At 45.4% G+C, this 21,320-nt stretch overlaps 1 protein-coding gene across 9 annotated transcripts in view; it reads left to right on the top strand.

Annotated features, from left to right (window-relative positions):
- ZFYVE26 (zinc finger FYVE-type containing 26) overlaps positions 1–21,320 on the top strand; it is a 63,965-nt gene that overhangs the window by 31,568 nt on the left and 11,077 nt on the right. For all 9 annotated transcript variants that reach the window (XM_082451487.1, XM_082451488.1, XM_082451489.1 and 6 more), the window contains 13 exons: positions 1,116–1,220; positions 2,760–2,882; positions 3,280–3,456; positions 4,822–5,068; positions 6,147–6,245; positions 8,325–8,488; positions 9,541–9,677; positions 11,686–11,717; positions 12,507–12,643; positions 13,585–13,805; positions 16,407–16,554; positions 16,850–17,059; positions 17,537–17,755. In XM_082451487.1, the coding sequence (XP_082307613.1) occupies positions 1,116–1,220; positions 2,760–2,882; positions 3,280–3,456; positions 4,822–5,068; positions 6,147–6,245; positions 8,325–8,488; positions 9,541–9,677; positions 11,686–11,717; positions 12,507–12,643; positions 13,585–13,805; positions 16,407–16,554; positions 16,850–17,059; positions 17,537–17,755 (2,019 nt within the window). The remainder of the gene's footprint in view (positions 1–1,115; positions 1,221–2,759; positions 2,883–3,279; positions 3,457–4,821; positions 5,069–6,146; positions 6,246–8,324; positions 8,489–9,540; positions 9,678–11,685; positions 11,718–12,506; positions 12,644–13,584; positions 13,806–16,406; positions 16,555–16,849; positions 17,060–17,536; positions 17,756–21,320) is intronic.

A 21,320-nucleotide genomic window follows, 5' to 3' on the forward strand; every position in this document is an offset into this window, starting at 1 on the left:
AGGGATCGAACCCGCGTCCCCGGCATTGGAAGGCAGATTCTTTACCACTGGACCACCGGGGAAGTCACTGTGATCAGTGAACTCTGATGTTGCTATTGCAAAAACATGACTAGATGAATGCTCAAATTAATTACTAAAACTAATTTTTTAGCAATAAAATATTTAAGGCATGTACATTTTTTGTAGGCAATGCTATTGCACAATTTATAGACTACAGTATAATGTAAACATAACTTTATTTGCACTGGGAAACCAAAAAATTCATGTGACTCACTTTATTATAATATTCACTTTATTGTGGTGGTCTGGAACTGAACCCACAGTATCCCCAAGGTATCCCTGTATATTTGAACTCTTTGTATGTTTTTTGTATATTGTATCTTGTTGTTCAAGAGTTTTTATAGAATTTAATCTCTATTATGTGTTCTTTAAAGATTGTTTTAAACTTCAGCTAAATTTCAAGAGCCATTTTGAAAGGAATGCATGAGAGTGACAGTTTCACAGTGAAAGATTCTTGGATTTATGTGTCATGTTCAAGATCAAGAGGCTCAGGAAGACAGATTTCGATGGTACAGCTACATAACAAGTATACATATATGCTAATTTTTCCATGTGTGCTTGGAACCAAACAGAGCCCAGTGCCCAACCAGGGAAAGTGAAAGTGGCAGGTGAAAAAGATTTTCTTTCCACTCTTCCATAGCAGTTTTCATGCAGAGCTAAAATGCTGCATGAAAGGTGATCCCACAGAGCATTCAGAACAGAAGAATAACCTGTCTAGAGTTTTGAGCTGGAGGGACAGGGGACAAGTGACTCCAGAAGACTGAACAAGCTGCAAAGCACAGAAGCCTCTGAGAATTGTCCTCCAAGTGAAAGGCCCCAATCCTGGCCTCCCCACACAGCCTTTGCTCCCTGATTATACTTGCTGGATAGGTTCTCTCACCTCTCCAAACACTCTTTGTCCCGTTCGTTCTAATCCTTCCTCTCTCCTGGCAAGTTCTGACAGCCTGACTTTGGGACAGAGACCTGGGTATGGCCCATCCCTGGAAACTCCAATGACTTGTTCCTGAGCAGAGAAATTGCAGTGTGGTTTGATAGCTTTTTCTGTCTTTCCTTAGATCCTAGGTTTGCAGGCTACCCCCATGTGGTGTGACTGGCAGACCCTGAGGAACTGTTGTGTCGAGGACCCATCAACTGTCATGAATGTGATTCTAGAAGCCAAGGTACCATTTTCCTGGGTACTATTCCCCTTCCTCCTCTTTCCAGAGTTGCTATGCCTTAGCTGGTTATGTAGACCTCTTTCCGCGTATCAAGGTTCACATTTTTTTCTATGACTACATAACACTTTTTTTTTCTCTTTTGTGTGTGTGAAACTTACCAACATATGTAGAAGAATAGAGAATAATACAGTTGACACTTTTGTACTATCACCCTTGTTTTCATACGCAAGATTTCCTGCACTGTTTACAGTAGGTACAGAATGTATACCTGGCAGTGGAATTGCTGGATCATGAGGCATGAGCATCCTCACCTTTTCTAAGATGTTACAACATTGCTCTTCAGATCCGTCGTCCTGTCCCTGTTATTCTCCCACCCACAGTTCCTGTTGTTCCATCTTCTTAGCAACTTTGGCATTATCCAGCTTTTCACCTTTTTTGCCAATAAGATGGTATGTCATTATGGTGTTGATTTACATTTCCATGATTACTAATGACCTTGATTATCTTCTCATGTGTTTATCGGACATTTGAGTGCTAAGGAGACTTTTTTTACCCTTTAAGGAGCTGATATACCATAGTTCAAAATGTAGATGTATTTATTCATATGTTCATTCATCCGGGAAACCTTTATTCACTGTCTGTTATTTACCACTGTGCTAGATGGTGTTGAAACAAAGATAATTAAGCTTAGTCCTTGCCCTTGTGCAGCTCACATATTGGGAAAGGAAGGAGCAGGGCGGGGCGATGCGAGACACACCCCTGGGTGATTGCGATATACCAAGTGACCGAAGTAAGCCCAGACTATGGTGGGAGCACAGCCAGGTGCCTAAGACAGCCCAAGAAACAAGGAAGCATCCTGAAGAAGGTGGCCCCAGGCAGAGTTGTGGGGAGGGCCTTCCAGATGCCATCATATTAGAATACATGGACAAAGCTCTGGGAAGCTTTAATCCAGAGCTCACAAATTTGCTGTTGGAGGGGGGAGTAACAAGGGGTGATATCAATGGAATCCAACCCCAGCATGTTTGTTTGGCCCATGTAGTATTGCTCTGCAGAATTTTTAGTTTTTCATATTGATTTCATTGCCAACATTGTAAAATAGGGAATTTTTTAATTAAAAAAATTTTTTGGCATTTTCAAAAGTCTGGCACCACTGGGCCTGCACATTCATATGGCAACAGTCAGAGCTGAGTAGGCACTGTCTCCTTTGGACAGTCTTCTCGGTCTTCCCCACTTCCTTAGTATCTTCCCAGGGCTGACACCAAGTGTCAGTAGCTGTATGTCATCTGTTTCTTTTTTATAGTAGAACTAAAAGAAAAAGGACATCCTGAACAGTCAGCCTACTTGGATCATTTTCATAACTTACCTTGCCACTCTAGTCCTTTATGATCCCACTTTAATCCCACAGTGAAGTTCCCATCAGCACTTCCCAAACTTTCCTGGGCTTTAGCAGACTCAAGACTGCTGAGAAAAATTAGGCAAGAGCTGGATGAGTGACAAGGCCAGGAATTTAAAGGGATTGAAGGCATGTGTGTTTCCTTCCAGGAGTATGAGCTGTGTGAGGAGTGGGGCTGCCTATACCCCATTCCAAGAGAACATTTAATCAACCTACATCAAAAGCATCTTCTCCACCTTCTAGAAAGAGGAGATCATGATAAGGCTCTGCAAGTAAGCCTCCAACTCTTCCCAGTTTTCTTTTGGCAGGGGACGCGAAGGTTAGTCAAATCAGGTGGCTCTGTTCCTGCTGGATCCCACGCAAAGTATTCGCAGTCTCAGATCTGCCCCTCCATGTCCTTCAGGAGCTGTCCTTCAGGAGTCGTCTTCCCTATAGGTGCCTAGCCCTGCATTAGGTGCCAGATGGGCAGCTGGGTCCAAGACTCTGCTGATCTCTGGTCCTGTCAAAGCCATCATATGTGAAGCTTCGGGGGTGGTGAAAAAATGAGTGCAGAGAAGGGGTTAATCCACAGTGACTAAACCTAAAGGTTCTGTTCTCAAACAAAACAAGGCTGGACTAAGAGTTCTTCCGCAGGTCTCACCTTTCTCCTCTACCTTCCTCCTGCAACAGCTCCTGCGAAGAATTCCTGACCTCACCATGTGCCTTGAGGTCACAGAGCAGTCCCTCGACCAGCACTGTAGCTTGGCCACTTCTCACTTCTTGGCCAACTACCTCACCACCCACTTCTATGGAGAACTGACCGCTGACCGACGCTGTGAAATCCAGGCACTGTACATGGGATCCAAGGTCAGGAGGAGAAGGGGGTGTTGGGAAAGCATGCCTGAGGGAGGGACTGCTGGCCCAGCACCCACTTCAGAACTTGCCCTTCCAGGCACCTGCCATCCTTGACCTGTGGTATATAAAATCTTGACCCTAACAGCCCACCACATCCCTTAGGACTTCCCGTTCTCTTACTGCTCTGCCTCCAAAGTGAATTTTACTGTCCTCTTAAGTTCTCTTTATGCTTTCCTTGGCATCTGCTCTACCAAGGTTTCTCAATTCTGACCATGAATTAGAATCACCTGGACTTTCTAAAAATAGCAGTAGTTAATCTCCACCCTAGAGTAATTAAAACTGAACCTCTTGGGACAGGGCCTGCCTGTCTTCCAAAAGGATTCTGATTCGAGGATTTAAAACTACTGCTTTAAATCCTTAAAAGTACTTTGTGCTAAAGGAAAAGGGTTAATTGTCTAGGCAATGAGATAAGTCTTCACCTTTGAGGTGTAACCTTGGAGACACTAATAGAAGAAATTATAAGCTAGAAAAAGTAATCCAGTGAAGGAGAGTTTGGGGAGAGATAAGGCCTTCTAACTCTCTAATAATGATTCTGATTGGAAGTCATATATACTGCCCCCTGAGTGTAGAACTCGCCCCATGAATAGAATGAGTGCTGGGAGAGCCATGAATATGACCACTAGCCCACTTGCTAAGAGTTCAACTGTGTAAAATGATTCTAAAGAGGATACACTTTTTTTTTTTTTGGATGTACTGTACCTAAATGGAATCTTTGAAAATTGGCAATGAGCAGAGCCAGTGAACGTATTTCAAGCCCAGTGATAACAACCTCCAGGAGGAATTTAGAGTCATCACTCACCTGTAGAACACTGGAGGTGCCAGGTTTAGTCCACCTTATATTGCTTATTCTAGTAAAGCCTCAAATGGACAGAATGGTGGCTTTAAGGATCAGGCAGAGGTCAACCATGCCTGGTTGGTCTAGGCCAGGGGTCAGGAGACCACCACCTGTGGGCCAAATCCAGTCCTCTGCCTCCGTTTATAAATCAGGTTTTATTGGCACACAAGCCATGTACATTCATTTACCAGTTGAGTAGTTGCCACAAAGACCTTATGGCCTATGAAGCCTAAAATATTTACTGTCTAAACCTTTACAGAAAAAGTTTGCCAGCCCCTCTTCTTGATCGCCACCTGGAGGATTTAGAGAGGAGTCCAGCCTTGCCTCCTAAGAGACTCCTAGCCAGTTTCAGTAGTTGGCCAAGTGCCATGTGGTCCCAGATACCATGAATTACTTACTTCCCCCTTCCCAGGAAGAATCTTGGCTTTCTTCTGAAATTCGTGTCCTGTTTTCTTCACTCTGTGGCTCTGCCCCACACCCAGGTCCTGCTAACCCTGCCCGAGCAGCACCGGGCCAGCTACTCCCACTTGTCCTCTAACCCCCTGCTCATGCTGGAGCAGCTGCTCATGAACATGAAAGTGGATTGGGCCACCATGGCCGTGCAGACTCTGCACCAGCTGCTGGCCGGCCGGGAGATTGGCTTCACCACGGACGAGGTGGACTCGCTGCTTTCCAGATACGCAGGAAAAGCCCTGGACTTTCTGTACCCTCTGCGGGAGAAATGCTCAGGTAACTGCCAGCATCCTCGATGGGGGTTCTACATGGAGAAGGAGATACCATGCTACATCCTTAGTTTTCATTTTTCCTCTTTTATAATTTTGAGTTGATTGAGAGTGAAAGGATACACTTCAGGAGAGATAGCTCTTTTATATAGGAGAGATCTCAGTCTTGGAGGAAGTGGCAGGATAACCAGAATGAAAGGATGGTAGATAACCACCACGTGCATAATAATATAAAGGTTCGGGGAACAAAACATGCTGGGGGGTACTTCTCTGGTGGCACAATCCGCGTGCCAATGCAGGAGATACGGGTTTAATCCCTGGTCTGGGAAGATCCCACATGCTGCAGAGCAACTAAGCCCGTGCACCACAACTACTGAGCCTGCATTCTAGAGCCCGTGAGCCACAACTACTGAGCCCGCGTGCCACAACTACTGAAGCCCACACACCTAGAGCCCGTGCTCCACAACAAGAGAAGCCACCGCAATGAGAAGCCTGCGCACCGCAACGAAGAGTAGCCCCCACTCGCCGCAACTAGAGAAAGCCCGCGTGCAGCAACGAAGACCCAACGCAGCCAAAAATAAATAACAAAAACATGCTGGGGGTGATTTCTGTCTGGCCTTGGTGCACTGGGCTCCTAAGTGCCATCATTTTGTATTGAGGGTATGCGCTATTCCCAGGATCACATCAGATGTCACTAGTGTGTGAACTGACTCAGCCTCTTCTAGAATGAAGAAAATGAAATAAATGGGGGCTGATGTTCCCAGCCAGCTTTTTTTTTCTTACTCCCTACCCTCCCGGACCACCACTTAAATGTCTTCTACTTCCCCCTGGGCATCTTTAGATTTATTTTGTAAAATCCTAGTGTCTACTTCATTTATCTCACGTGCCTAACATAGTTTGTTTATTGAGGCATTTAAGAAGCATGCTTGCTGTCGTCTTAGAAGTACCTCTGCCATTCTTTGCATACCTAGTAGAGTCACGGTATGACAGTCAGCAAAACCAACAGGGCTTTGAACTAAATGCCTAGCACAGCAAGTAAGGATGTTTATGATAGAACAATCTGTCAACATTTTCCCTCCCTACAGATTCTGTGATTCACCTCCAGGAAATTGTCAGTCCGGCTTCAGACCTCGAGACCTTGTCTAGGTCACCATCAGCGGAGTTCTCTTCTGTTGCTGCTCCTGGTAAGGACAGGTTCTGAGAGTTACCCATTTTTCAGTTCAATCTTGCCTTACTCTGATTTTCTGATTCTTTTGCTCCTTTTTTCATTTCCAGTCACAACATTCTTATTAATTGTTTTTCTTGATTCATTCCAGCTTTTTGTATCCCAGAAAATTCAACATACAATCGATTCTTATTATTTGCAGTAGTATATCTGTGAAGGCTCCACAAACACTGAATTAGCAAATACCAAACCATTGCTCCTAGGGAAAACACACGCATGCGCATGTGTGTATACACGTGTGGACATGCATATACACACAAACACACACACACACACACATTTCACATACATTATAATCTCAAATTGAAAGCAATTCATCCCAGTAGATTCTATTTTCTTTATTTTACAAAAGAGAAAAAGAGGTTCAGGGTGTTAAAGTGACTTGCCTGAAGCCACCCCATTAATGAGTGCCTAATGAGCCTTTGGGATTCAAACCCTGTCCAAATAGCCCCAGAGTGGAGCTTCTTACACTACCCTGCTGCACTGTCCCCTACCATCTGCATCCTCTGGTCATCTCTGTATGAGAGCTGAGATAAGAAAGCAAAACATTACCTTGTTCAACCCCAGATGAGAAGCTGTATACCAGGCAACTCAAATTATTCACCACTCTGTGCATGTCTGCAAAAGCAATGCAAATATTGATTTTGAGGTTACAAACAAATTTTAGCGAGTAGGCAACTTCACAAATACGGAATCTACTAATAAGGAGGATCGACTTATTTAGTCCTCATGTTCATTCTGACCCTGTCCTGCAGGTAGTTATTTATGTCTGTCACCCACACAGGGTGCAAGGTCCTTGAAGGCCTCTGCCATGTCTTGGTCACCCCTTTTCACCACCCCTCTTCTCCCACAGTCTCCTGACTTTTGCCCAATGGCCTACACTCAGAAGCAGCTCAGCAAGTGTTTGTTTTGCCAACAGTTAGGAGAGCAGGCTTCTGGGGACAGGTCGACAGCCCCTCTTCTTCTGGGTGCTGCGAAGAGCCGCTGTGTTTTCCAGTTCTCTTTTTCAGTGACCTGCCAACATCGTTCTGCTAGTTGACAAGAAATCTCCTTAGATATCATAAAACAAAGACCGTGGCATTTCGTGGCCATGCTTTGAGAATTAGCCATGCTTCACAATAATCAGCAGACCTGACAGAAGGGCTCAGACATACAGGGATATGAGCAGCTTCACAAATCTGCATAAGTCAGCCTGAGGAGCTTTGGTTTACTTAATTTTTTTAACTTTTTATTACAGAAAATTTCCAGTACACGAAAGTAGAGAGACCAGTGTAATGAAGCGTCACATACCTATTACCCAGCTGCAATGTTTATCATCTCAGTATGACCATTCTTGTTTCATCTTTACCCCTGTCCCTCTACTGGATTATTTTGAAACAAATCCTAGATATCATACCATTTTGTTTATAAATAAAACAGTGTATATCTCTAAAAGGTAAGGACATTTATAAAACAAAACCATAACATCATTCTCATACCTAAAACCAAATTAATGATTCCTTATTATTATCAACTATCCAGTCACTATTCAGATTTCCACAGTTGTCTCATGAAGATTTTTTTTAGAATTGGTCTTTCTAGAATCAAGATGTAAATAATGTCCACACATGGCATTTGGCTAAACTCTCTCTTAAATCTGTTTTAATCAATAGGTTCCCCTACCTCTTTTTATTTGTGGAGGAAACTGGGTCATTTGTCCTTTAGAGCGTCCCACACGATGCATTTTGCTGATTATCACCCCATGGCAATCTGGGTCTCCGTCCCCTGTGTTTTCCAGTACACTGGTAGATAGATCTAGAAGCTTGATTTGATTCAGGCTTAATATTTTTTGGTTAGTATATTTTATAGGTGGTCGTGTGCCTTCCATCAGGAGACACACAATGCTCTTTTTGCAGTCAGCCATCAATGATCAATAACTGGATCTATGATATCAGTAGGGGTTTGTAAAGTGGTACAGTTCTAACTCTCTCATCCCTTCTTTGTTTATTAGCTGGACTACTGATCACCTTTTACTCTGACTTCTGGCTTTGACTCCCAGGTGTCTCCATTGTGCATTCCCCCAGTCCGAGGGAGAGGAGCTTCCCACAGAGTCAGCCGCCACTGGAGTTTGTGCCCCCAGCAACGCCCCCTGCCAGGCACCAGTGGGTACCGGATGAGAGTGAGAGCACCTGCATGGTCTGCTGCAGGGAGCGCTTCACCATGGTAAGCAGCGTCCATCTCCGGCTTTACCTGCAGGAGAAGTTAAAGGAAATCTCTACTTCCTGAGCCTGAGTTTATAGTCACCTCCTGTCCCCAAGAGGGCATGAGTATGTTCAGAAGAACTAACTACCAGATCTAAGGCTCTGGGTTTATCTTTGACCTGACCAGAATATATTTTCTGAATTTAGACAGATGGTAGACACCCTCAAGGAGCCTTAAATTCTAAAATCTCTGCCATTCTCATGAAATAAATAAAAAGAGCCAGAGTGGTATTGCACGGGAGGAGTCACCAAATGCCGGGGCATCTCGTTTCTAGCTCCTGTGTCTTTCGCAAAAAGACGGGTGACCTGGTAATGGTTTTATGTGCTGGCGCCAGATGACCTCAGTTCTAATACCAGCACTGCCTCTTACTAGCAATGTGACTATTAACTTTCTCAGTCTCAGATGCTCACTTGTAAACTAGGGATGATAGGTTATTTGGCTCATGGAGCTATAAACACTAACTACAGTAACAAATGTTACCACACTGAACACAGTACCTGACTGGCACAACAGCTCCGCCGATGAAAAGGATGATGATGTAATTTCTCTGTGTCTGTTTCCTCCTCGTGTATAAAAGCGGTGTAATATATCTATCAACCCCTTATGATGAAATAAGGCAGTATTTGTAAAAGCATCTTGAGAAAAGGACACTTTTTCATCATCATCAATACCATGTAGACATGTGATCCTCACTGGCTGAGAAAGTCACTTCTTCCCCACTGCTTTTTGCAGTGTCTTCACATGTTTCCTCCACAAACAGGTAAGACTTGTCAGGAGCTGTTGAAAAACTGTCCATGACTTGGACATCTTTGTCCATCAGATGAGAGAGATCTTTAAATGTCAGCTTCTTGAAGGCAAGGACTAGTGTGTGTTTTCTCAATAGAGGCCCAAGCACATGGTATTGTTAGTAAGTCACAGGTGGCTAATTCCAAGGATAAATGGATTGACGGCTGCTCACAGGTCCTGCAGTCTCACCTTCTCTTCCTCCTTCTCTTCCTGATGACACTCCTCAGTTTAACAGGCGTCATCACTGTCGCCGCTGTGGTCGGCTAGTGTGCAGTTCCTGCTCCACTAAGAAAACGGTGGTGGAAGGCTGCAGAGAGAACCCTACTCGCGTGTGTGACCAGTGCTATAGTTACTTCAACAAAGAGTGAGTGTCCTGCAGCGGGGCCGCTGCTGCTATTGACCACTGCACCCTCCCCCGGGTCCTGACACTCCTAGGAGTCTCATTATGGAAAGCGTCTCAAATCTGAGCAATTACAAAAAGTTTTCATTTCACATTCACACTGAAATGCCATTAACTCTACAGTGTAATGTTTGACCCTGGTCAGAGAGACTTCTAAGAGAGGAAGTAGGGGTGAATAGAAGCAGAGATCAGAGCTCTTACATGATGTTCTCTCTGGGATCAGGACACTTAGTTCTTCGGCCAGTCCCCTAACTGAGGCCATTGGCCTGTCCCCTAACTGAGGCCATGGGCCTGTCCCCTAACTGAGGCCATGGATCTTAGTTTCCCAACAACCTCACCTCTTTTCCAGCCACTCTTGCTTCAGTTGGTCTCAGCTGGACTCCAAAAGACACGTTCAGCTACTGAATGTTGGGGCCTCACTTGCATCAGCTCTCACTGAGCTCGTCATTCTGGCTTGTTACCCACAACTAGAAGAGCCCACACACTTTCCTGTGCACAGTTCAGCTGAGAACAAGCCTCAGAAACTGCTCATGCCTCTGGCAAGACAGGTCAAGACTGTGTTTGCCAGCCCAGTGTTGCTCAATCTTTTCCACCACTTCTAGCAGCAAAGGAGGGTGAAACTAAGACTCCTAGAGCGTGTGGGAATATGAGCCAAAGCAGCTATCCAAGAGCAAAATTACTTTGACTTCTTCATGTTTTACTAACAGACTTAAAGGGATTTTACATTCTGCCCAATAGCTCAACAGCATTTTCGTGTTTCTTTTACTATGAACATTTTTTTAACATTATTTACCATGGTGATTACTGACCTGATAGGAAGGAAGACATGCCGCGTTCATACCACAGTTTCTGTGACCCTGGCGTACCACTGCCTCCCTCTGGGTGGGGGACAGGGAAATTACCCATTTATCATACTGCTGAGATTTGAAATGAGCAGTTGGTATCAGTGAGGATTCTTTCATTCAGCAATCACTGAGCAATAATCACTTTGCCCTCGAGGAGCCCCCATTTTAGTGGGGGGACAGCCAAAACACAGACCACAGAGCCCTTGGGTAAGTGCAGTGTGGAGACACTCCCAGCTTAGCCCAGTGATCAGGAGGGTTTTCTAGAGGTGTGGCACTTGGTCTGAGACTTAGAGGATGAGAAGTTGGTAGGAAAAGAAGCCGAAACAGAGCATGCCCAAAAGTGGGAGTAACAACTGCAAAGGTAGGGGCAGGAGAAAATGTGGGTCCTTTGAGGAAGTGTAAATAGGTAGGTGATGGGCTAAGATTCTGGACTCAGAGGCTGGCAGCTGAGCTGGGAGGACCTAGGGAATGGCACAAAGGCTTGGAGCTTGCTCTTTGACAGCATGGGCTGGGGTTGACCAGAAGGCTCCTCATGCAGGTGATAGACTTGGGCTCTGGCTTGTGACATTGGAATTTAGTGGTTGGTGGCACCAACTGAACTTGATCAGAGCCCGTAGCAGTGTGGGGAGGACTTTTATGGGTTGAGCAGAGATCATGGGTGGTAGGAGATGGTCTCAAGAGGCAGCCAAGCCATAAGGAGCTTTGTCTGCTAAACTGCAAATGTGGAATATTTTACCCTGAGGAGCTATCAAAGAATTTTAAGCAGAAGCATAATATGACCAGATTTGCATTTTTGAAAGCTTGCTGTAGCTACAAAGTAGAGAATAGCTTGGTAGACTCAAGGAGACCAATTGGGAAGCTATTGCAAAGGCTCTAGCATTAAATGATGAGGGCCCTCTCTGAGGCAGGGATGAGGAGAGAGATGGGGACATTTAAACAGGTATTTTAAATGGAACGGGCAAGAAGTAAGTGGTTGGCTGTGACAAGTGAGGGAGAGAAAAGAGTTTTGGATGATTCCCTGATAATCTCACTCGAGTAACAGTAAATGTCAGTGCTCTACACTAAGCTCAAAACAAAGAGCACGAGGAGGGGTTCAGGCATTTCACTTTTTCTTTCTCTGTTTCCAGTGCGCCAGAGGAGAATCCAGGACAACCAGGAGGTAAGGCTGAATCACATTCCCTGTGACTTTTTTTTTTTTTTTGTCGCACCACCCAGCTTGTGGGATCTTTAGTTCCCCAAACAGGGATTGAACCCACGCCCTCGGCAGTGAAAGCGTGGAGTCCTAACCACTGGACCACCAGGGAATTCCCTCCCTGTGACTTTTTATCTCTATGCTCAAGTTGGCTCTTCCTTCAGCATATCTGCTGCAACTGACACCCTCAGTGGCAACTCAGTCCAACAGGTTGACCAAAGAAAATTCTTGGCATTTCTGTCAGGCTATTTCCCTTAAGGTTTGTCATCTTATTAACCTATCATACTGGCCCGTTAGCTTCCAGCATCGAGAAGGCCAGCAGCCAAAGAATTTGGTCCTTAACTTTTAGTAGCTTATTTCCCTTTCTTCCCCGCCTAGATTTCCCTTCACCACCATCCTGCCTTCCAATGCTCCCTCCTTCCCCTCGGTAATCACTGTTAATAGTTTGGGCAGGTTAGTTTTTAGAGTAGCCAGTGGCTCATCCCTCCATTTGGGAAGCATGCACCATTCATAGTTTCTCGTGTGAAGCAACAAGTTTGTGTGACAAACATTGTAACACTCATTCCAGGTCTGTGCCTGGAGAAGAAAGTTTGAGGTACCCAAGGTGGTCTCCTAAAGGAAATAAAAGGGACCAAAAGGAGAGAAAGGGCCCTAAGATATCAGGCAGGGATCTGCCTGCAGCTTGTGGCTCCCTGGGCTGGGCTAGACTGGACTGCCGGCCAGTGAATGACACATGAACGGCATTTGTCTTCTCAGCACCAGACAGCCCCAAGAGCGAAAGCCCTCCATACTCAGCTGTGGTGAGGGTCCCCAAAGCAGCTGAGGTGGAATGGATTTTGGATCTGAATGAGGAGGAAAATGAGCTGGTGCGGAGTGAATTTTACTATGAGCAGGTAATAGCAATAAAATGTGACGGTATTTGAGTTTCCTTATGATGTGTAGTAGCATGGCAGGAAACGCAGAGTTGGGCAAACACAAGCAGGCCTTCACTTGCTCACAGTGTAATATCATGGGAGCTAAGACAAGTAAACCAGTTAAAGCAGAAAATGAGGAACAGCTTGAGAAATACACAAGAGGAAATCAGGAAAGGCTTCGTGGAAGAGGTAGCATTTAAGAGGAGCCTTGGAAGTGCAGTAGGAGTTTGACAAGCAGAAGTTTGGGTGTGCTGAGTGGAGTGAGGTTAGGAGAAGGACAAAGAGTTCCAAACTCAAACATCCAAGCGAAGGCACAGTATCAAAAATGATTGGGGAATTAGAAGTGGTTTAATTTGGAGAGAACATAGGGTGTTAATAGAGAGGCAGGAAAGGTAGGGTTGAAATAGGCTATTTATGTGTAGGGCCTTGCACTCTGCAGTAAGATATATGTACTTGGTAGGCATCAGGGCCATGGAAGGTTTCAGAGTGTGCTTTAGGAATATTAATTTAGCAGTACTGTTTCCAGTGGCTTGAAACAAAGACTTCTTCAGGTAGCCAGACAAGCAAGATGACTATCATCCAAGCCAGCATTAAGGAGCACCTGCGCTAGTGGGACAGTAGACTAAAAAAGAAGGGCACCTACAGACATTCCCAAGAAATAGGTAACACGTGGACACAGCTGCCTTCCTCCCAGTAAGGAGACAAAAACCTAGCAGGCAGATCTTTGCAAGTGCTACTTAGAACTTCTGAAGTATGTTTAGCTCTACTTCTGCTTTGCTGTGGGATTTTTGGCTCCTTCCCCCAGGGTTTTTCAAGCTTTGTGAAACGGGAAGAATAATTCCTCCCTCCCAGCTACATTTGAAGACTTGCTTTGTTCCGGGAACTCACAGTGTGCTTCTCTCCTCTTCCACCTGGGCCAGGCCCCCAGTGCCTCCTTGTGTATCGCCATCCTGAATCTGCACCAGGACAGCGTTGCCTGCGGCCACCAGCTGATTGAGCACTGCTGCAGGCTGTCCCAGGGGCTCACCAATCCGGAGGTGGATGCGGGGCTGCTCACAGACATCATGAAGCAGCTGCTGTTCAGCGCCAAGATGATGTTCGTCAAGGCGGGCCGGAGCCAGGACCTGGCTCTTTGTGACAGGTAAGTGGAAATGAGTCTGTCTTCTTTTTCATGGTGGTCATGTCTATCCAGCTTCTTTTTCTGACCCTACTGTGGGTTTTCACCTCCCAGTCCTCTGACAAGACACGCTGAACTGTTTTGCATCTCCCTTTGACGTTGATGAAATGCTGTTACCAGATCACAAGCAGTCTTCCTCTCCCTACGTTGACGGCCTGTGTTCTTCTCTTTCCCTGAGTGGATCCTCAAGGCAGGTTCTCTAGCTATAGCGTCTTTCTTTTCCAGTTAGAAAGAAAGACTGGTTAATTTGTAATGAAAATCAATTTTGGAGAGCACCTTTAGTCTCTGTGGAACTTGCTAGCTTTTAAAGGAGATGTGTCCTCTACCCTAGTCTTGACCAAATTCGGACTGTGGCCTCAGGGAGTTCTGGGTAACAGATCTATCAAGCACCCTGCGGACTGGTCTATCCCTATGTCCCAGGGAGGAATGTGAGTCATAAGGTAGAAGTTTCTATGGAAAAGCGAGGATTAGGCCCCAGCTCCCTACACAACCTGCTCTGCCTCCATTCATTAACCTGACAGTGAAAACTCCCAATTCCCGGCTTACCCACCCAGATGTGTGACTCACGTTGTGCATTCCCAGCTCTCAGTCCTAGCCAGATTTGAGAGCAAAGAGCATAATTTTCTTTGACGTGTCAGTGCTTCAGGCACTTGCCCAGAGTACTGGCCTGCAAACTCACCAGATGACAGAGAGCGCAGTGGCTCTCAGCTCCACCGCTTCCTAGCTCTGTAACCTTAGATGGGTCTGTTAACCACTCTGGGCCTCGGTTTCCTCCTCTAGAAAATGGGGGTGATAATAATACTTATTTCATATGGCTGTAAAGTGAGAGTACTGTATCCATATAAAGGGCTAAGAACTGAGCCTGTGTACTCCAAAAATGTTAGTTTTATTATTCCTATTAGCAAAAACCAGAAGGTTGAGAAAGGCAGAAGGAGGTAGGACAGAAAGTGGAAGGAAATATAAAGGAGTTAATTTCACTCATATCAAGAGGCAAAAGATTCTACATCATTTTTCAAGTTGACAAATGAAAAATGAGCTGTATAATATGTTAAATACAATTTTTTTAAATAACCATGAAAAGAACCAAAACTCTACCAATTTATCGGAAATGGAGGAGAAGGGAAGGAAAGAACAGAAACCATTTTATATAGCAAAAGGTAGAATTTAAGGCAAAAATAAAGATATATCTAAATATTTCTCAACTATCAGAAATGTAAATGAGATAAAATCTTATTAACAGAAAAGTATACTTAGATGGGGGCTGGAGAACAAATCTAACAGCAAATCCTATACTTCCTTCAAAATCTAATATAGATGGAGGAAATATCCACTTTGGGCTAAGGGAGCAGAAATTAAGGAAGTCCTTGCTTCGGTAGGATTCTCACCCATCCTCAGGTGCCATGGGCTTCTCTGACACTTAATAGCGGTGGTTTCAAATTACACATTCTTTCTCCCCAGCCCTGGAATCGGTACACTCACTCTAGGGAATCGCTGCACTTGTGCCCAGTTGCTGATGATAGTAGATTCATCTCTCATGTGTGTTTAGAACTCCTGGTTTGCAGAGTATTTTTCCACTGTTTTTAACTCATAACTTCTTCTGTAGACAAATAAATAAATGTTTAAAAACAAAACTCACACCACCTGTTACACACGTCCAATACATTATGATACCGAATTTGCTTTTACAACTATACTGTCCCCTGCCCATCCCCACTAGGTTGAGAATCACTGATGTACTGAATCCCTTTCCAGGGAAATCAGTGGACAAGTCAGGATCCGCAGAGGGTTTTGAATGATACAAGATTCAAGATCCTTGAGTGTAGGCCTGTCTCAGGCAGGACTAAACAGAATGATCCCAGACAGCTCTCTGGGCTCCGTTGTTATAAGGTTTTTGCAATCACCAGGTGTCAGGAATAAGATCAAAGGCAGCAGTCCTAGTAACAAGAGTCCATCCTTAACCCAGAGAAAGGATGTCAAGTCCAGGGCACTCGAATCTGAGGCCCCTGGCCAGCAGCACCTCCAGAGGATGGTAGTGATGTGACCTCTGTACTGACCGGGAGTGCTGGCTGCCGATACAGTCCATATACGCTCTCCCAAGCAAGTAAGGTTCCAGAGAACCAAAAAGAAAACGGGTAGCTTGCGAGCTCCCAGCATTCAGTATAAAGGCCTTGCCTCAAAATAGGAGACCTGAGTGTCCCGGAGCGTCCGTGCTCCATGTATTGATAGCTAACGTTTGATGAGTGCCTACAAAGCTCTAGACACCATCCTAAGCTCTTTTCCTTCGGTTATTTCATTTTATCCTTAAAAACTCCCTGTTATTCTATCCATTTTACAGATGAGTAAATTGAGGCTGAGAAAGGTTAACTAACTTGCCCAAGGTCATAGAGCCACTAAGTGATAGAGTTGAGTTTCCGAGAGTCTGACTCCAGAGTCTTTTCTCCCATGTACCTCACAATTCTCATTATCACATTTCACATTGGAAATGAAATAGAAAACCTTTAAGCAGCACCTGTTCTTGGGATGACCCTGGGGAGCCTCACTGCCTTGCCCTTTTCCTCCCTGTAGCTACATCAGCAAGGTAGATGTGCTGAATATTTTAGTTGCTGCTGCCTATCGCCACGTGCCATCTCTGGATCAGATCTTGCAACCAGCCGCAGTAACCAGGCTAAGGAACCAGCTTTTGGAAGCTGAGTACTACCAACTGGGCGTTGAGGTGAGGCACAGACAAAGCTGACATCTACCCCAACGAGTTACCTTCTCTAGTTGTCCTTGGCCATGGGGAGTGTCTAGGGCATGACCAGTTTGCCAGTGTGAGAGTAAAGTGTGTGAGTGTGGGGTGGTGGGGAGGGAAATGATTGACACCAAGGGGATAGAATCGGTCTTTGGGACCGACACCAAGGGGATAGAATTGGTCTTTAGGACCGACATCAAGGGGATAGAATCGGTCTTTGGGACCCTCAGGCATGGCTGTGGGTGCCTCTCCCTAAAAGGAGCAGTTTTTCCTCCAGGTCTCCACAAAGACTGGCCTTGATACCACCGGGGCATGGCACGCTTGGGGCATGGCCTGCCTCAAAGCTGGGAACCTCGCCGCCGCACGGGAGAAGTTTAGTCGCTGTCTGAAGCCCCCTCTCGACCTCAATCAGCTGAGTCATGGCTCAAGACTGGTGCAGGATGTGGTTGAGTACCTGGAGTCCACAGCGAGGCCACTTCTATCCGTGGTAAGAGCACAGCAGGCAGAGGGTGGGCTCCAGGGCCAGGGGGAGGCCCAGGAGCAGTAACGGCCTGGGGAGAGTATCAGCTTCCATTCAGCTGACAGTGGCAGCCCTGGCTCAGAGCTGTCAGGTTTGGATTTCGTTCTTTCCATTATATATGGTTAGATAAGTCATAAAGAGTCAAATTTCAAAAAAAAAAAGAAAACTAATTTTAAAACAATGAAAATCACATATAATCCCATACCCAGACTTAAGCAATATTTAGATTTTAGTGAATTTTCTTTATTATGTTTTTTATTTAATTGGTGTTATACAGTTTATAATATATAGAATTTTATATCCTGCCTGTTTTCTACCCTTAAAACTATGTAATAGTGAGCACTTTTCCACATTGTTAAATATTCTTTGAAAACAGTATTTCCAGCGGCTGCTGAGAACTCCCTGAGTTCCACTGTTCCCTCACACTCTGTCCTATCTTGCCAGCAAGATGATGATTACTTGGCCACCTTGAAAGAGCTGGAAGCTACGCTTCGGACCCAGAGCCTCTCTCTGGAGGTGATTCCTGAAGGGAAGATCATGAACAACACCTACTACCAAGAATGCCTCTTCTACCTGCATAACTACAGCACCAACCTGGCCATCATCAACTTCTACGTGAGGCACAGCTGCCTGCGGGAAGCCCTGCTGCACCTCCTCCACAAGGTGGGACTTGCAGACATGGCTCTCACACGGCAGTGCCTGCTTTGCCCACTTGGCTTGGCCTATCCAGTTTTCATGGAGGCAGTAACCCCCCTTAACCTTACCCCAGGGTTGAGCTATGAGATCATCTCTGGCAAAGTCAGGTCCAAATGGCAAATTCTAGGGAATTCCCTGGTGGTCCAGTGGTTAGGACTCCACACTTTCACTGCCGAGGGCCCGGGTTCAATCCCTGGTTGGGGAACTAGGAACCTGTAAGCCTCATGGTGCAGCCAAAGAAACAAAACAAAACAAAACACAAATGGCAAATTCTATCTGCACAAATCATGATCTGATGAGTGTGCGAAAGTCTTAACCTGGATCCCAGATTGCCCTTCTGACTGGCAGTGACAAATTTCATCCCTTCTCCCAGAACATTTAGCAGAACCAAGTAATAGCTGAGAGCATGGTCTCTGGAATGAGATGCTTGGTGTAAGTGGTGTGACCTTGAGCAAATTGCCTAACCTCTCTGTTTCCACACACTTCCCACCTGCTCTGGGCTGCGTCCTGCTGCTGACCCCAATGCTCATCCACTCAGGGCTGTTACCACAAAGGCCAGGAAGCACCCATGAGCCAGATCCTAAATTTGGGCCACAAGTATCTCACAGAAGGAGAGCGTGCCCTCCTTTTTTTCCTCTGACATCCTCTGCCCTCCTCCCACAGGGGGCAAAGGCACCCCTGAAGTGCATTATTTCTTTGGAGCCATTGTTAAGCCAAGTCAGGACTCTGTTTCACCATGACTCTTTGGCCTTCTGTTTTTTATCTGAAAGTCCCATGAAATTTTTTTTTTTTTTTAAACTTTTCTTAAAATTTATTTATTTATTTTTGGCTGTGTTTGGTCTTCGTTTCTGTGCGAGGGCTTTCCCTAGTTGCAGCAAGCGGGGGCCACTCTTCATCGCGGTGCACGGGCCTCTCACTATCGCGGCCTCTCTTGTTGCGGAGCACGGGCTCCAGACGCGCAGGCTCAGTAGTTGTGGCTCAGGGGCCCAGTTGCTCCGCGGCATGTGGGATCTTCCCAGACCAGGGCTCGAACCCGTGTCCCCTGCATTGGCAGGCAGACTCTCAACCACTGCTCCACCAGGGAAGCCCCAGTCCCATGAAATTTTTCTGAGGAATTGACTGATTAGTACCAAATTTCATATAAAATTAAAGGAGCTTGAGGTATGCTTTAATTCCAATCTGCTGCCTTCATCCAAAATGGCAGCCATTGAAAGTTTACAAATAGGCATATCTTCTAGGATTTCTCCAAGTGAGTCAACAGTACAGAGTCGTGGTAACCATACCCCTACAGGACAGCGAAAGGGAAATGTTTTCACTACTGCCTTAGCTACTGTGTCTTAACTGGGTGTCAAGAATATTGTAAAAGTTATATTATCTGGCATTTAATTGCTAACCTGTTTCCTTTTCTTCAGTTTCCAAAAGAGTTTTGAGGTAAAGCTACTTCACCTCACCCAGTTCTGTTTCTTCTAAGTGATGACCACTCCAGAGGGTTAAGCTGCTTACTTACTTATTTCGGTATAAGCTGACGACAGCATTGCCCCTGCTTTACATTAGTCAGAGCTAGGAAAGAAGGCTTCTTTTTATCTCCTGTAATCACAACTACCATTGAACTGCAGTATCTTACCTTCTCAAGCAGGTGGGGAACAACAGAAAGAAACATTGTGAAAACTACGACTGAATGCCTAGAGCATGGAAGATGTGGTGTTTCTAGCCTCATTCCCTGCCTTTTCACCCCTTACCCACCACACTGCCCCAGAGTGAGCTTTCTAAAACATAGTACATGTTATTTATGTTATTCTTAATTCATGTTATTCCTCTCTCTAAAAGGCCTTCGGTGGATCCCCATGGCCACAAGATGAAGTCCAAATTCCTTAGCGTGAATGCAGGACCCAACAGTATCAGGCCCCCTTATTTCTCCAGTTTATTTTCACTGCAAATCCTATCTATGCTCTGTATTCCAGACTTGCCAAACTACTTAAGTTTCCCGGTTGTGCCATTGCCCTTTCTTACTTGCACGAGTCTGCATTGCTGTCTCCTCATTCCTAGAATGCCCTGCCCCTCCTTGTTTTCTTGAAAAACTCCTGTTTATCCTTCCAGACCCTCTGTATTGAGCATTCACCTCTTCCTATAAACCATCACTGTACCAGGAACATAACTCTGTTATTGCATTTATCCCACTGGATTGCAACTATTTGTTTACAATTGTGTCTTCGCATCTGGAGCAAGAAGGCCCATATTTACCTTACCTGGTGTCTTCAGGCACCTAGCCTAGTGCCAGTTATGAATGAATGAGTGGATAGATGAATGGATGAAATGGAAGTTCTTTTTTTTTTTGGCTGTGTTGGGTCTTCCTTTCATTGCTGCACACAGGCTTTCTCTAGTTGCGGTGAGCGGGGGCTACTCTTCATTGCGGCTAGCGGGCTTCTCATTGCGGTGGCTTCTCTTGTTGCGGAGCACAGGCTCTAGGCATGCGGTCTTCAGTAGTTGTGGCTCGCGGGCTCTAGAGCGCAGGCTCAGTAGTTGTGGCGTACAGGCTTAGTTACTCCACGGCAGGTGGGATCTTCCTGGACCAGGGATTGAACCTGTGTCCCCTGCATTGGCAGGCGGATTCTTAACCACTGTGCCACCAGGGAGGTCCCAAAATGGAAATTCTTAAGGGGTTGAATGGCCAAATGGTTTTCTTTTCTATGACTGTGGAATGGGGGTTTATGACTCACGGTCTCTGAACCACAGATGAACTTCAGAAGTGAGCAGATTAGTATGTGTTTGCACTTTCCTGATGAGTTGGTCTATGATATTTATCATTTATTCATTCATCCAAGAAATAGTTATTAAATAGCCAAGGACTATTCTTCACAACAGTGAAGAAAAAAAGGGCAGACAAAAATAGCTGCTCTTTAAAACTTACATTATAGTAGGGAGAGAGACAATAAACAAGATAATCAGATACATAGTGTAGGTGACAAGTAATAAGAAGAGTAAAGTGGGGGCGAGGGAAGGGACGGATTGTGTAATTTTAGACAGGGTGCCCAGGACAGATGACATCTGAGTAAAGGCCTGAAGTAGGTGGGGAATGAACTGTGCAGATTGTGGAGGAAGCACTGTCCAGGTGGAGGGAGTAGCAAGGGCAAAGGCCAGGGCAGCTTGAGCAGAGTAAGCTGGGGAAAGGGTGGTAGCAGATAAGGTCAGAAAGCTAACAGGGCCTAGATCATTTAGAGCCTTGTAGACATTATGAGGACTTGGGCTTTGTGCTGAGTGAGAAGGAAAACCATTGGAAGATTTTGAGCAGAGAAGTAACATGATCTGACTTATGTTTTAACTGAATCATTCAGGTTGGTTGGTTGGCATTAGTCAAAAAAGAGGCAGGAGTGGAAGATGGTAGACCAGGGAGGAGGCCATTGCAATCATCCAGGCAAGTGGTGATGATGACTTGGGCCAGGATGGTACATGGAGGTGGTGAGAAGTGGTCAGCTACGTACAGATTCTGTATGTATTTTGAGGTGGAGCCAATAGAATTTGCTGATGACTTTTA

The sequence above is a fragment of the Balaenoptera physalus genome (genome assembly GCF_965194825.1).
Source record: "Balaenoptera physalus genome assembly, chromosome: 2".
NCBI classification, from domain to species: Eukaryota; Metazoa; Chordata; class Mammalia; order Artiodactyla; family Balaenopteridae; genus Balaenoptera; species Balaenoptera physalus.